The following is a 14316-nucleotide window of genomic DNA, read 5'->3' on the forward strand; positions in this document are numbered from 1 at the left end:
AATTTTACTGTTCAGTGTATTTCCCCATATTCTAATTCTTTGACAATTGAATGAATGCTATGGTATTTACGGTAGCCCTTTACTAACTACAATATTTAATCAACCAGAGTTATCTCATTACCAGATCATGCAACTAAAGGAACTTAGTAAAGGATTAAGTCCAGAAGCCATACATGTTTGCAGAAAAATTAAGCACAAATTAGTCAACCTATTCTACAGTTAGACTTTAAAGTCTCAAACCTAAAATTGTATAGCACTAAAGAGAGTTAAGCTAAACCACTTCTGAGTGAATTTTATAAAAATGGGTTTTAAATGATATAAGACCATGAACAAATAGCACATTTAGTAAAATCTAAGCCAAAACATATTTTAAACAGATATTCATCATTAATTATCTCCAGCATAAATATACTTTATTTGATATTAGGAAGTCTGAGAAAAGGAAATACACCTTTCGCAGGCAGGTTATAAAGTGATTAGATTTTGTCAAGAAAATCTTTCTGAAAATATGAAGAATTTGTAAAAACATGGACATTTTGAGAGTGTGCGTATTTGGAGACAAGGTATTAGCACAATTCGTACTGTCTCTGTAAAATATGGAGGTGCAAGTCAAAACCATCACAGCCCCGTAGAATCCTTCAGTGTTAGAAACAGGAAGCAAGATAACAGAGCATTAAAAATTCCATGAACTCTACAATAACTCCTAGTATTGGTCCAACTGAAACTTGGTTGTAGGAAAAATTCTACTCATTAAACCTAGCAATTCTAGTTTACCCTAAGAAAGTTAGTTCTAATAAAGAATCCAAATACGTAATCGTGGTTTAAAGCAGTTGAGGAAAAACAAGATATTTCACATAAACCAGACACCTGTGATGTCTCCAAAAAAGCGTAATTCAACCACTTAAAGCTGGAATTCTTCGAACCTGGCATTTCAAATACAGGGAGGGACTCCTGTAGTTCATGAGTCCTCGACTTAATAAAATGTTACTCTCCAGCTCCAATGCCCTCTCTTAGCTCAAAGAAATCTATGTGATATTAACACAAACACAACAGGCACTAAATTGCACACATTAATGACTAACAGAGCCTAATATAATCAGTGAAAAGGAAGGACGATCCTTAAGCTTATCTAGTAGTGTTAGAAAGCAATATACACCACATTGACTAATAAGTCTAAGCCACGTAATCTGATTTCATGATGTTCTTCAATTTATAAAGGATTCTGGACTTTTGGCTTCCAAACTGAAAAAGTTAAACTTCAGTCTCAATTTTTATTTTATTTTCTATTACTTATCAAGATGTATACTTTCAGCGGTCCAGATAAGAAAATACTGAGGTGGTATTAATAGGTAAAATGGAGAATACTTTAAGTTATACAAATGTCTACTTCTTTCTTTTTTTCATAAATGTCTATTTCTACCTAATATTTATTGCCTTCCACATCACCATACAGCTGAAGCTAATACAAAAACGTATTTCTAGTTTCCCCTATAACCACATCTTAGAAACGCAGAGGCGTGCGGCTGACCTCGTACTGGCAGTCGGAGGACGTGTACATCTTCAGTAAGGCCACATAGCTGTAGTTATCTGGCTGGGCAACGTGAAGTTTCAGGGAAATCTCCGTTGAAGATGGAACCCTGAAAAGTAACTGAATCAGTCCTCAAATACAAAATGCTATTAAATAACAACAGCCAAGCAACACTCAGCACAAAACAATACGATAACGTAGATGAAACTAGGTGTCAGACACATTACTGTGTCGGCCGCTTCCAGTCATACCACGGTTGTCTGAACGGGGGCTCCCTGGGGGACACGGAACTTGGGGGAGAGGATGGGAAAGGGTTCATGTTTCAAGCAATGAAGGTTTAAATTCTGTATCATTTAAGTAAGAATATTATATATTATCTTATGGGTACAATGCTACAGAAAGGATACCTATATTTTAGTAAGAGGAACTTTAATAATTCCACTATGATTTAAATAAACTGAGTAGAATGTGTTTATTCAAAAGCACAAAAGTTCAAGGTAAAATTTTTCAGGTACTTACTGTGCAATGGTTAATGAGTCTTCATAAGACCATGGAATCTGAAGTTTATAGATACTAGTTATTTCATCTGAGAAAACATAAAGAAAAATATGTATTACTAACCTGTCACATTAAATGTAATATATAAGCTACTATAATACCTAATTATATAATTACTCATTTCATAAAAAATCAGTAAGAGTTATATCACATAATAAATTATGGAAAATTATTGAGTAATAATGTTTAACAAAACTTACAAAAGATATTAGAGCTTATGGGAAGTACTAGGAAACTGCAAAAACATTAAACAGCTAAATCAGAGTTACTATTATAATAAGACAGCAAGTATATGGTATTTTTAAAATGTGGATATTTAAACTAGAACAGATAAAGATGCTTACTATTAAGAAACGGTCAATGTTAAATCTGTTAAGTCTGTGGAAATATAAACAGCTTTTGTAGTGTAACATTAAATTTTACTTCACGTAAAATATATAGAAGCATAAATAGAAATTTCAAGTGAAGACCTACAGACTCAACCATTATAAAACCACATATTGACAAAACCATTATATTTTTTCAGAAAATACACTTACTTTTGACTGCTGCGCACTTGCTTACTACGTTGATTGTAAAACCTTGGTATATCTAATAGAGTTTGATCACAAAGACAAAAGTTTATTTGTTTGTTTAACTAAACAGTAAAGTAAAATTAAATCCTTGTTATAGTCAGGATAATTACCTGTCCAAAGTTCAGAAGCTCTATATTATAGAACAGGCCTTTTGTTTTTAATATCACTTTCCTTGAAGACAATCCTGTTAAATTAAAAGTACTGCGCTGCTTAGAATACCAAAGAATCAAAAAAGTACCAACTGCTTAAACAATGATAAAAAATACCAACAGATTTTTAACATTAAAAAGTTTACAGGTTCTGACTTCTAACATGAAAGAATGAACTCCTAAAAATCCAATCCTCCTTCAATAAACTGGACAAAACATTTATAATGCCTTTCAACCACATGTACGTTTTTAATCCTCATAAAGGATATGTTTATTGATTTAAGAGAGAGGAAGCGGGGGAGAGAGAGAGAGAAACATCAATCGCCTGCCTCCTTACACAACCCAGCTGGAGGTCACACCCACAACTAGGTATGTGCCCTGACCAGGGACCAAACCTGCAACCTTTTGGTGTACTGGGATAATGCTCCAACCAGCTGAGCACCCGGCCAGGGCCACATGAATGTGTTTTAAAAAATCAAGTACATATTTCCAACTTCAAAAAGGAATGCTTTCTTGGTAGATCTCTTACTTTATAAGCTTGCGATCTTTAATGAGCTAGGTGATGCAGAGTTGTCATTTCTGTATCGTTGAGAATTCTACCAAAAAAGGGTAGGGAAGGGATAAAAATCTTAAAGGACGTTTCCTCCACCAAGTAATATAAATTCTTTTCACAAATACATACAATAGCACAAGAGCCAACCAAAAAAAGATTCTAATATCTAAAACTGGAGAATCTTAAGGGGGGGAAAAACAGTAATACTGAATTATAATTCAAAGAATAAAATAAATATGCATGAGTCCATTACTGACATAAAATCAATCAATCAATCAGGGAGAAGGGACAACTTTTCCTTAGGATGAATTCCAGTAAATACAGACTATCAGTAATAATTGCTTCAGACTAAATGAGCCAATGGATGCTAAGACTGGTGAGTTATTTTGAAGAAAAACAGGATATGTATTTTCAAAGTATTTTCCCCAAGATACTTATTAATTACAGTAACTTCACAGTGGAAAAACCTGGCAGACACCTCCTCTACCAAGGTTAACTTCACCAGGAATAGATACAGTGAATGATATATGTGTCCTCTGATATGATACATTGAGAAGTACCTATCACTTCTGTGATATTTTTGCCAAAAATGCATAACCTTGACTAGTAAGAAAGCATTAGACAAATTCAAATTGAGGGAAATTCTACAAAATAACTGACCAGTATTCTTCAAAAGTATTATGAAAGACAAGGAAAGACTGAGGAACTGCAGAAGATCAGAGGAGACTAAACACACACGAGGAGAAGCAGCCTGAGAACTGAAAAGGAAAGCAGGTGGTGAAACCAGTACAAACCCAATAACGCCTGTAGTTCAGTAAACACAATCACCGTATACCAAGGCTAGTTTCTCAGGTTTGACAACTGGATTGTTTAAGAGGCCAACACTGTAGAAAGATGAGTGATGGAGACACAAGAACTCTGCACTCTTTCTGCAGTCTAAAATTGTTTCATAATGAAAAACTTTTAAAAAATACATAGTTATGTATATTTTACCACAACAACAACAAAAGGAAAAAATTGTATTTAGAGAAATCTTGAAGCTTGCATAAGGCAGATGGAAACACGCACTTTATAAGAAGCCTTTTATAACAAAGGGCCAATGTTTTCTATAAATCCACATGAGAAGACACAGAGCTACACAGCCACCAGCAGACGTGTGTGATCACGAAAACGTTTCTTTTAAAGCTCACTTCCCAGAACGTGACTGCCGGCCCAGCGTCAAATGAAAACCAAACTGCTGAGCCACATCGTACGGTCACCCTAAGAACTACATTTGAAATGCACAGTAATGGGGAGAAAAGGCATACAACTGTAACTGAATAACAATAAAAATTTTTTAAAAGATTAAAAAAATAATAAAGAAACAAAGAAAGAAATGCATACTAATACTCTTGCTACATGGGTCTGCTTTATTGTAACGGCCTTGCAAAATAAACCAGCACTGTTAAAGCAATTCTTAAGATTCCCCCAATCAAATACTTACCAAAGGAAAAAAGATGAGTTACAGGAAGCTGTAAGGATCTGGCCTCTCTTTTAAAGAATTCACAATCTACAACATACTGAAATACAAAACATCGATTTATTAGGAAAACCCAGAAATTTGTAGTAAAATATCTTGATGTTTGAGTGGAAAATGAAAATCTTCCACTTTGGAGAGGGTGCTATGTGTCACACTCTCACTCCAACTACACTTCAAAGGCAAGAATTCCTCAAGCGGAGATGTTAAACTAAGAACATTTGTTAAATAAACTTAATTTAATAAATTACAAGTGGGTCACTGCCAGATTTATAAAATTTTCTTGGAATTAATCTTAGGTGTTTCTAGAAGAGGGACATTAAAGAATAGAGGCAAGCATCAAGAGCTGAGGTTAACTCAATATTAATTAGGGATTTAGATAATATATGTATATACTTTCAGAATCAAAACAAAAATCTGATTGTTACTTTTCTAAATCCCACATTTATTAAGTATCTACAGTCTAATTAGAGTACAAAAGGGTTTTGGAGACATACTGCCATTCACCTACAGATGGCTAATGTTATTTGTATAAAATTATTTCAGGTGGGACAGTTATTACAATAAATGAAAAAAAAAAGATTTACTATGTATGAAGCAGGAAAAAGAAATGCTACTCAAAAAAGGTAAACCAGAAATGTGACATCTGCATCATTACAATTTTTTTGTAACGACATTTCTTTTCCGTAAAGAACTCTGCTCTCAGATGTCTACACCACCAGTGGTTTCATTCATACTTTGATCTGTAAGAACTGAACAAAAAACTAACCTGATGCCCAACTGTAGCTACCAGATAGTCTGCTGTCTACGGAAGGCAGACACTAGTGGGGTCTATCTTAGGCTTTTTCTGGTAACTGCACTTGGATTGTGTTGGAAGCAGTGTTACGGTGTTTGCCTCTCAGGTGAATTTTTGACTATTCTGAGAGTGAAAAACCAGATGAGAGAAAAAGCTACAGTACACACAAAAGGGAAGTTAAAAAAACACATTAAGGGGTTTTGCTTTTATTTTTCCCTCTTTACTTCCAAGGCAAAGTACACAGATTTTTTCATTATAGAAAAAAGCTATTCAAAGATTCAAGAAATGATTTATTAAACAGGATTATTCATTATAATTTTACAAAGTATTTTTGAGTGAGCCATAGCCTGAGATAGGGAAAAAGTTTTGAACTACTTTTTGTACGGGTATCTAAAATAATACAATTTTTAATCAAATTTATTGGGGTGACATTAGTTACTAAGATTATATAGGTTTCAAGCGCACACTTCTCCAATAAATCACCCGTACATCGCATTGTGTGTTGTGTGCCCAACATCCAAAGTCAGATCTTCCATCCCCAGATATTTGACCCCCTCTACCTTTTAATACCTCCCCTCCCCCCTCCCTCTAGGAATCAGCCTACTGTTGTCTGCGTTTTTGTTTGTTTTCTTGTTTCATTGTTGCTTTCAGTTTTATATCCCGCACCATGATAAATGAAATAAATCAGACAGGAAAAGTTAAAATAATACAGTTTTATTATTTTTAAAAAAATTTGGCCATGCTGTTTTAGAATAAACCCTTACCCAAGAAAGAAAGGAATCAAGGGTCTCTTTCTAAAACACTCAAAGTAAATAAAGTTCTAATGGATTTAGTTATTTTGCTTTGTGTCATAAAAAAATGCAGATTAATTCCGTATTTGCATTTTGAAAACTTTATCTTCATTTGACTCAAAAAATGTTAAGCTGCCCGTTGAAAAGTATGCATCCTGGGGACGCTGGGCTGGAGCAGGCACGCAGGAGTGAGGAGAGGCCTCGGTGACGGCCGACGGGACACTGTGAGCAACAGCAGCGGCAGCCTGCCCCCGAGAGCGCTGAGACACAGCGTCACGCCTTCGGCAGGCTGCCAAGACTTTCCGTTTGTCAAAAGCTCATTAACTTCTTGGCCTTTCCCAGTGTGGGAAAGATGTCAAATTCATTCAAAACTAACTTACCTGACAGAAAAACCCTTAAAGAGAGTTTTAGTATCAGAGATGTTGAATTACCTCTCAACCAAACTAAGCAAAACAAAACAATGAATCTATTATAAGCTCCTTGTGAGACTCAGTCTTTGAGATGACTCTGAACTACATACCCAAACCCTTTACATTTTCCTAATGATTTCGGCCAAAAATCTCATCAACTTTCTCATTCAAGAAACATTATTTGAATATTTATGCGAATTACCTGAAGGTTGAAGATGCAAAGTAGAATAAAATATATCTTGTTCTTACTCTGAAAGAATTCAGAGTATGGTGAAGGCAACAGAAACAGAAGTAAATTACTATTTGGTGTAATAAATTCCTCAAACAAGTTATAAACAAAGTAGCAGGGGAGTAAGTAAGAGGTTACTGAAGGAGTCCAGAAAAAGCAAATAGAAACCACTTCGGCTGGGTCTGGAAGGATACTTTTTCTGGGTGAAATGTGGACAGGGGAACAGAGGGTCTTTGACCTCCACCTTCTTCCTTCCCCACTACTTCTCTCAGAAACCACCATCCTTTTATTTCTACTTCTACTTTGCTAGGACAAGCTCTCAGAACCCCTTAGGAGGTGCCTATTCTGTTTCTAATCCATCCTATACCTTAAATAGATTCATCTTCCGAAATAGCTCTGATCCCGTTACTACTATGGTGAAAAAACTTTCAGTCCCCTACTAACTCCTGAATACTGGAGAGTCCTGAATCTTCCAATCGAGGCCCCCCACAATATGGCCGTGAACTACTTTTTCTCATTTTTCTTCCGTTACTATTCTCATGGTGGTCATCCTTTCGTAAATACTGTTTACTTATTCTCTGTTTTCGAAACATAACCCCTGCTTTCACAGTTCTATGCTCCGTCCCCACTGTTTCTTTGTCTCCACAGTGTTGCTCGTTACAACTTTCTCCAGTGTTACTATTTAGCATCTTGAATGCTGCCAATACAATCAAGGAACTGAATTTCTAATTTTATTTTATTCTATTTTAGTTACCTTAAAATTAAATAGCTGCATGTGCCAGTGATCCCCATATTGCATATCACAGATCTAAAATATTCATTCTAGAATATTTTTGTAATCCTATTAAAAATAATCTCATAATAAAACCTTTCTTGATTTTACCCCCTTTTACACTCTTCATTTATTTGCTCTATTCTGATTTGTATCATATATTTTGAGTATCTCTTTTATTCTCACTCTTCCTCCTTTTTCCAAATATATTTCCCTTCCCCTACCTAACAGTCTAGCTTCCTGAGAATAGGATTTGTTTCTCCCTCATTTGTGTGCCTCCTATATAATTCCTGACATGGACTCCTACATATAAAAGGGTCTCAATAATTAATAGATTTTGAAAGACTGATGTTCCCACTTGTAATAAGAGACTCGGGTTTATTTTGCTTAGTTCAAGTCAGAGTAGATGATCTTAGGTAGATCACCAAACTAGCCATTGTTTTAGATAAGCTCTATGTGGAAGAATTCATCTCAAAATAACAAATATTTAGCGTATCTAGGAAACAACCTTAATCCATTTTTACCTTACTTCCATGAACAGATGGTACATAAACAACAAGATGAGACAAAAATGGATAGTCTTGAAGTCTTAACGTCAGAGACTAAAAAAAAGATGAAAGTAAAAAGCTGATTTTATTTCTTAGGTTATATAGAGCTTAAAAGCACATTAAAAGAAAAATAAATACTATTACTATTATTACTATAAACACTATTTAATAAGTTATAAAAAACATTTCAAACTTTATATTCAATACAGGTCAACAATCCTGCTGAAAGTCAAATTCCCAGTAATTAAGTAAATATGGACTACCAAATGGTCCCACGTATCCCTTCATGTAAAACAAGTGATATTTAAACATTTCATATAATTTTCAGATTTCTTTTTATATTTTTTCTATTTTGAGTGTTACGGCATGATTTCTGTATTTATTTTGGTAGTATGTGACACAGGCTGCAGTTGATGAATGAATGGATGCTAAATACGATGAAGGAATTGGAACTTAATCTCAAATAATTCTGATCTAGCCCAAGTAGTAACAAGGTGCTGGCTAATGATATATATGAACATCATACCCCTGAAACTATTCAGTAAACACCATGAAGACTCAACACCAAATGAACATCTGTTCTCTTCTCGAAATTAAGACCAGATCCTATAGTCCATATTGTGAGAAATAAATAGATAGAAGACTGGTCTATTTAACGAAAAGCCAAGTCACCAAATACAGTTTTTATTTTCATTTTATTATTTCAATTTTAATCCTCACCCGAGGACATGCTTGCTGATTTTGGATAGAAAGGGAGGGAGGGAGGGTGACAGCAGGAGAGAGAGAAACATTGATTGGTTGCTCCCATCATATACGGTGATGTTCAACCAAACGGGCCACCTGGCTAGGGCACCAAATACAGTTTTTTAAACCCACTTTTTTTTTGGAAGTACACGTAGGAGTGGGAGTAGTTATATGTTGTAACAATTTGTATGCATTAATAAATTTCTGCATGTAAGTTTCATTATTGTTCTCTAGATACACCTATGTGAGCAAGTCCAGGCAGAGGTCCTGAAGCTAAAAAAGAACCCTCTGTCAGCGAGTCGCCACCTAACCACATAACAAGATTCACTTGGGAATGTCTGTTAAACTCCTGGGCTTCATCTCAACTTCCTCAGCCAACTTTCTGCAACACACATACCAGGTCTGTCCGTAAAAAGTCCAGCCATTGCTGATATAACAAGAATGGTTTGTATGACATCGATGTAACGAAGCAGCCAAGGAGAGTGGACTGGAATAGACATGCATGAACAGTGACAACTTCACTGTACTAGTCAGCGGGGGCGGTAGATGCCATTGAGTGAATATGTGTACTGTGTGGCCATCACATTCAAAATGACTGGGTAAGCAGAGCAACAAATCCATATCAAATTTTGAGTTATGCTCTGTGAAAGGTAATCAGATGATTTAGAAGGCCACAGCTATGGGCAACTAGTGATTAGCAGCCTCATCATGACAACACTCCTGCTCACGCATCACATCTGGTGCAGAGCTTTTTGGCAAAACAGCAAATCACCAAGGTGACTCAGTCCCTCCACAGCCCAGATTTGGCATCCTGCAACTTCTGGCTTTTCCCCAAACTAAAATCACTGTTGAAAGGGAAGAAATTTCAGGCTGTTGATGAGATTCAGGAAAATATGATGGGGCAGCTGATGGTAATTGGGAGAACTGCATGAGGTCTCAACATGTCTACTTTGAAGGGGACTGAGGTGTCATTTTCCTACGTACAATGTTGCTTGTATCTTGTATCTTCTTCAATAAATGTCTCTTATCTTTCACAGCACATGGCTGGATATCTTCTGGACAGACCTTGTATGCCCTAATATAAATGAAAGGGCCTTAAATATACCCTCAAAATAAATTTAAAAAATTTATCTACCTCTTGGTATGATGCTACAGATTTCATTTTATTTAGAGCTTGTTAACTTCCTAATTTTTACCTCTGAAAGTTAAAACAGCCATGTTTTTCTTCCCTGAACGCATTTCTAGGGAAAATATTTCTAAAATGACGATGAAAAAATCTCAAACTTATTTAATACCTACATGAACGAATAAAATAACACTCTAAAATGCGTAGAGGCTCCAGTATTTTTTCACCTAAACATTAAAATTCTAAAGCCATACTTCACCTTGATTGTCGGCAGCAGTTCAGTTTTCCATGACAGATCAACCCCTTGCTGGCTATGAAATATAATGAAAGGGCAAATATATTACAGTATTATAAATTATAAATAAGCTTCAGAGGAAAAAGAAACCATCTGCAGAGCTATCGGAGTTCTAATGAAATGAAGTCTATTAAGTTTAATCCAGTATCTTCTATCCACGTAGTCCCTTTAGGGACCAAAAAACTGTCTTTCCTAACAACCAACTATTTCAATGTTTATAAAAATTACTGGTATGTTAATTTTATTTTTCACTTTAAAATCAATACTTTAAATTCGTATAGCATCAAAATGAGCTTAAAAATGTAAGAAGCAATTCTGACAGTATAATATATGGGTGCGTTTATGTTAGGAAAAGTGAATAACGGAAGGCAGATCCAAAAGACTTACCATACAATAGTGGTATTTACGCAGCCGAAGATCCAACTATTTGTGTCCTGTTGGTTAATAAAACAAAGTACACTAAATAACGTAGAAAATAATTATGTTAAATAGGCATCTTCACTATTTTACTGTTAAATGGTCTGTAGGCACAATGGAAACATAAAATAGCAACTTATTACTTAGAAGCGTATCCAAGATGGTCTAAGTCAAAAAGCTCAAGGGCAGGCAGAGAAGTCTAACATCAACAAAACAGGTAAGCAAGTAACCCAGAGTAGCAAGATGAGAAAGAGTAACCTGATGGGTGTCTCTCCACAACACGTTACCTAAGCACTTCTAATTTTTGAACCCACACTTTCAGAGTTTGGCAATGCCTATAGTTTAATCAGGTAGTTACATAGTAAGTAATCTACATTTTAACAAAAACAGGAAAATGAACAACCAGAGGTAGACTTTTATACAAACAAAAAAGATCCACAGCCAAGTAATTAAAAATAACAATCAATCTAAGTATAGCCTTCCAGTTTTCATTTCAGTTCTTATTTGATTACCAGACATATAACTTCCATGAGGCTGAGAACGTGTTTGGATTGAAACATAGTCCAAGACTGAAGCTAGTTACTACTTTATCAGCGCAGCATGGAAATATTGCAGAGATAATTGTGATATTTTAACAATATTATGTATTCAGATCCAGTCATTTAACAGAGCTATGACCTAATATCACTCCAACTTTTAAGGAAGTAAGTAAGAGCAATGCTCCAAGATCCGAAATCTTTCTAGGGCATAAAAGGATGAGAAACACTGGTCAGATAGCCAGGCAAATTCTTCCTTAGTATACACACAGGACAATGAAAACTAATTAAACTAATATTGATAATTTATACTAATATTTAATTAAACTAATATTTACAATTTATAAAGTCCACTCAGGGCCAAGGAATTGGTCCTCAAGGAAAAGGACAACTCAGGCAGATGTGGTCTTTGCTCTCAAGAAACTTAAATAAATTTTTAAGACATTTTTCAGAAATACAGAAAAGAAAGCTGAAAGGAGACAAACAAAAACTATATGGTATTTCCCTGGTTCTCCATTGCTGGTAAAATACCTGTGTGACTTCTGTAACACCTATGCTTCTCAGGACAATAATGGGACATTATAAAGCAAGGCAACAGAAAAGATGTGCACGGCCTAGACAAAGAAAATCTAGCAGCCTCTCGAGATCCACCCCAGGTTCATAATGGGCTTTTGCAGCTAACAAGGGAACCTATCCTCAAAGATAGTCCTCATTGTGAAAACTGCCAACATTCCACACTACTTACTGTAGTGTGTATGGAATTCTGACTCATTCTTCAATGAACCGAATAAAGTGCTATTCAAGCCCACCCTAAAACACCACTTGATACAACCTAGGTATCAAAACAACAATTTCAGGATATCTAGTAAACATCCCTAACTAATAATTAAAATTGTATTAAAATCTTAGAAAAAGTCACCCCAAAATTGCCAACTAACTCCAGGAAGTATAAAGAAAAGAAAATGCTAGTAGATCACAAAATGTATAGTTCTAAATGTATAGTTCTTAAGAAAAATCTGCATATAGCCCTCAATGGATGCTACTATCATTAGGTGAAAGATCATTAGGAATTTCATAATGGACAGATATACTGACACCACCTTAAGTCCACTGACAAGTCCTTATGTCATTAAAAGTGGGACAACCAGATGGTATATACCTCCTGATGAAATAAGTACACAGCTCTACTTATAAAACATTTTACCACACAAAATTAATCTGAATCGAATCAAGATTCCAGATCTAACTACCAGTGTACAGAAAACATAAGGGATACAATACATGTTAAAAGATACTACAAGAATACAATCAACTAACCTTGAATAAATAAATAGAAAGAAATAGGGGCTATCAGAAAAGAGACTTAGGATCTACAAATCAAATGAAATGTACGTACTTCACATTCTGATTCAAATAAACCAACTTAAAATGTAACTGAACAGAGCAAAAGTGAACATGAACTGGAGACGACATGACATCAAGAAATAAGTAAAACTTTTTGGGTGCAATGATGGCATGATGGTGATGTATAAAATTCTTATCTGTTAGAAAAAATATATTGAAGTATTTATGGGTGAAAGAATAAAGTGCCTGAAATTTACTTTAGAAACTTCTTCAGGCAAAAAAAGTGAGAAAGGATAAATGGTTACAAGGGCAGAGCATTAACTGTTAAAGCTCTATGGGAGAGTTACATGAGAATTAATTATCCTCTTCTCTACTTTTGCGTGTTAGAAAATGTCTACGTAAAAATGAAAAGGATTTTTAAAAATTCACCACGTGACCTTATGCTAATTAACACCCATGGGCCTTAATTACAGAAAAGGAATCCTCCAGTAAACCAAACAGATAATTTACACTTTGGCAAAGATTTTTCTCAATACAGATATTTTGATTTGAAATTTAGTATTAAATATGGATATATTAAGCCATCATTCTCGGGGCCGATTCTCTTGGGATAAACTAGCCATCCAGATTTCAGGCTGAGAGACGCTAGTCTCTGTGAGAGATGCGAGCCTCTGACAACACCGCTAAAATTAGTGTTCATTCATGAGCACTTAGCCCACCGTGCCTGCCAACCATCTTTCCTAAAGGCGTTGTTATTATCAAACTGTAGAATCTACCAAGTAAGTGATACACTAGGTCCTGGTATATTATCAGCTACAGAAACATTTTGATGAATACTTTTCAATCAAAATTCTGTTCCAGACAAATATTTTTAAACTAATTAGCTTTAGTAATAGTGCATAGCTAAATATACAATTTACTAGAGATATTAGTTGAATTTGAAAAATGAACAGTTAGCCTTTTAAATTTACATGAGATGTACCAGCCATCATCTTACCAGCATGGTGCTCTGACAATAGGCATGAGTGTGGATTTTTCTATGTTGTGCAAGAGGAAATGTAAAATATAATTTTTCAGATTCCTAAAAAGAGAGGAAAAACACAATAAAACTATCATGAGAATGGATAATTTCATCATTCAAAAATGCAGCTAAGGCAATCAGCAATTATTCTATTCTATTATTCCTGGTGCTGAGAACCAGTAACTCAGGAGCAGGAAGAAGAGACAGATACAAGATTCAGGTACAAACCCTGTGGTCCTGAATGTGTCTTAAAAGTATCAGCATAAATGTATGTGTTTTGTCTTGGTTTGGTTTTGGGCCTTATAATCAGGATACAATAAAATACCTTTCTTAGCTCTGTCCACTGAAAAGGCCTAGAAATGCTAACCCCACTAGCCATAAACATCTCTAGTGCCCAGATTACGGATT

The 14316-nt window shown here is 35.2% G+C and overlaps 1 protein-coding gene across 2 annotated transcripts in view; it reads right to left on the reverse strand.

The window, feature by feature from the left end:
* The window catches only part of PGAP1 (post-GPI attachment to proteins inositol deacylase 1), a 75455-nt gene that overhangs the window by 20554 nt on the left and 40585 nt on the right, over positions 1–14316 (reverse strand). The window contains exons 10-18 of one of the 2 annotated variants that reach the window (XM_024564239.3): positions 13885–13968; positions 10978–11024; positions 10555–10606; positions 8402–8479; positions 4847–4922; positions 2772–2845; positions 2626–2677; positions 2048–2114; positions 1529–1637 (exon numbers count right to left, since the gene is read on the reverse strand). In XM_024564239.3, the coding sequence (XP_024420007.1) occupies positions 1529–1637; positions 2048–2114; positions 2626–2677; positions 2772–2845; positions 4847–4922; positions 8402–8479; positions 10555–10606; positions 10978–11024; positions 13885–13968 (639 nt within the window). The remainder of the gene's footprint in view (positions 1–1528; positions 1638–2047; positions 2115–2625; positions 2678–2771; positions 2846–4846; positions 4923–8401; positions 8480–10554; positions 10607–10977; positions 11025–13884; positions 13969–14316) is intronic. The other variant, XM_045198202.2, reaches the window with a different exon arrangement.

The sequence above is a fragment of the Desmodus rotundus genome, chromosome 2 (assembly GCF_022682495.2).
Source record: "Desmodus rotundus isolate HL8 chromosome 2, HLdesRot8A.1, whole genome shotgun sequence".
Classification (NCBI taxonomy): Eukaryota; Metazoa; Chordata; class Mammalia; order Chiroptera; family Phyllostomidae; genus Desmodus; species Desmodus rotundus.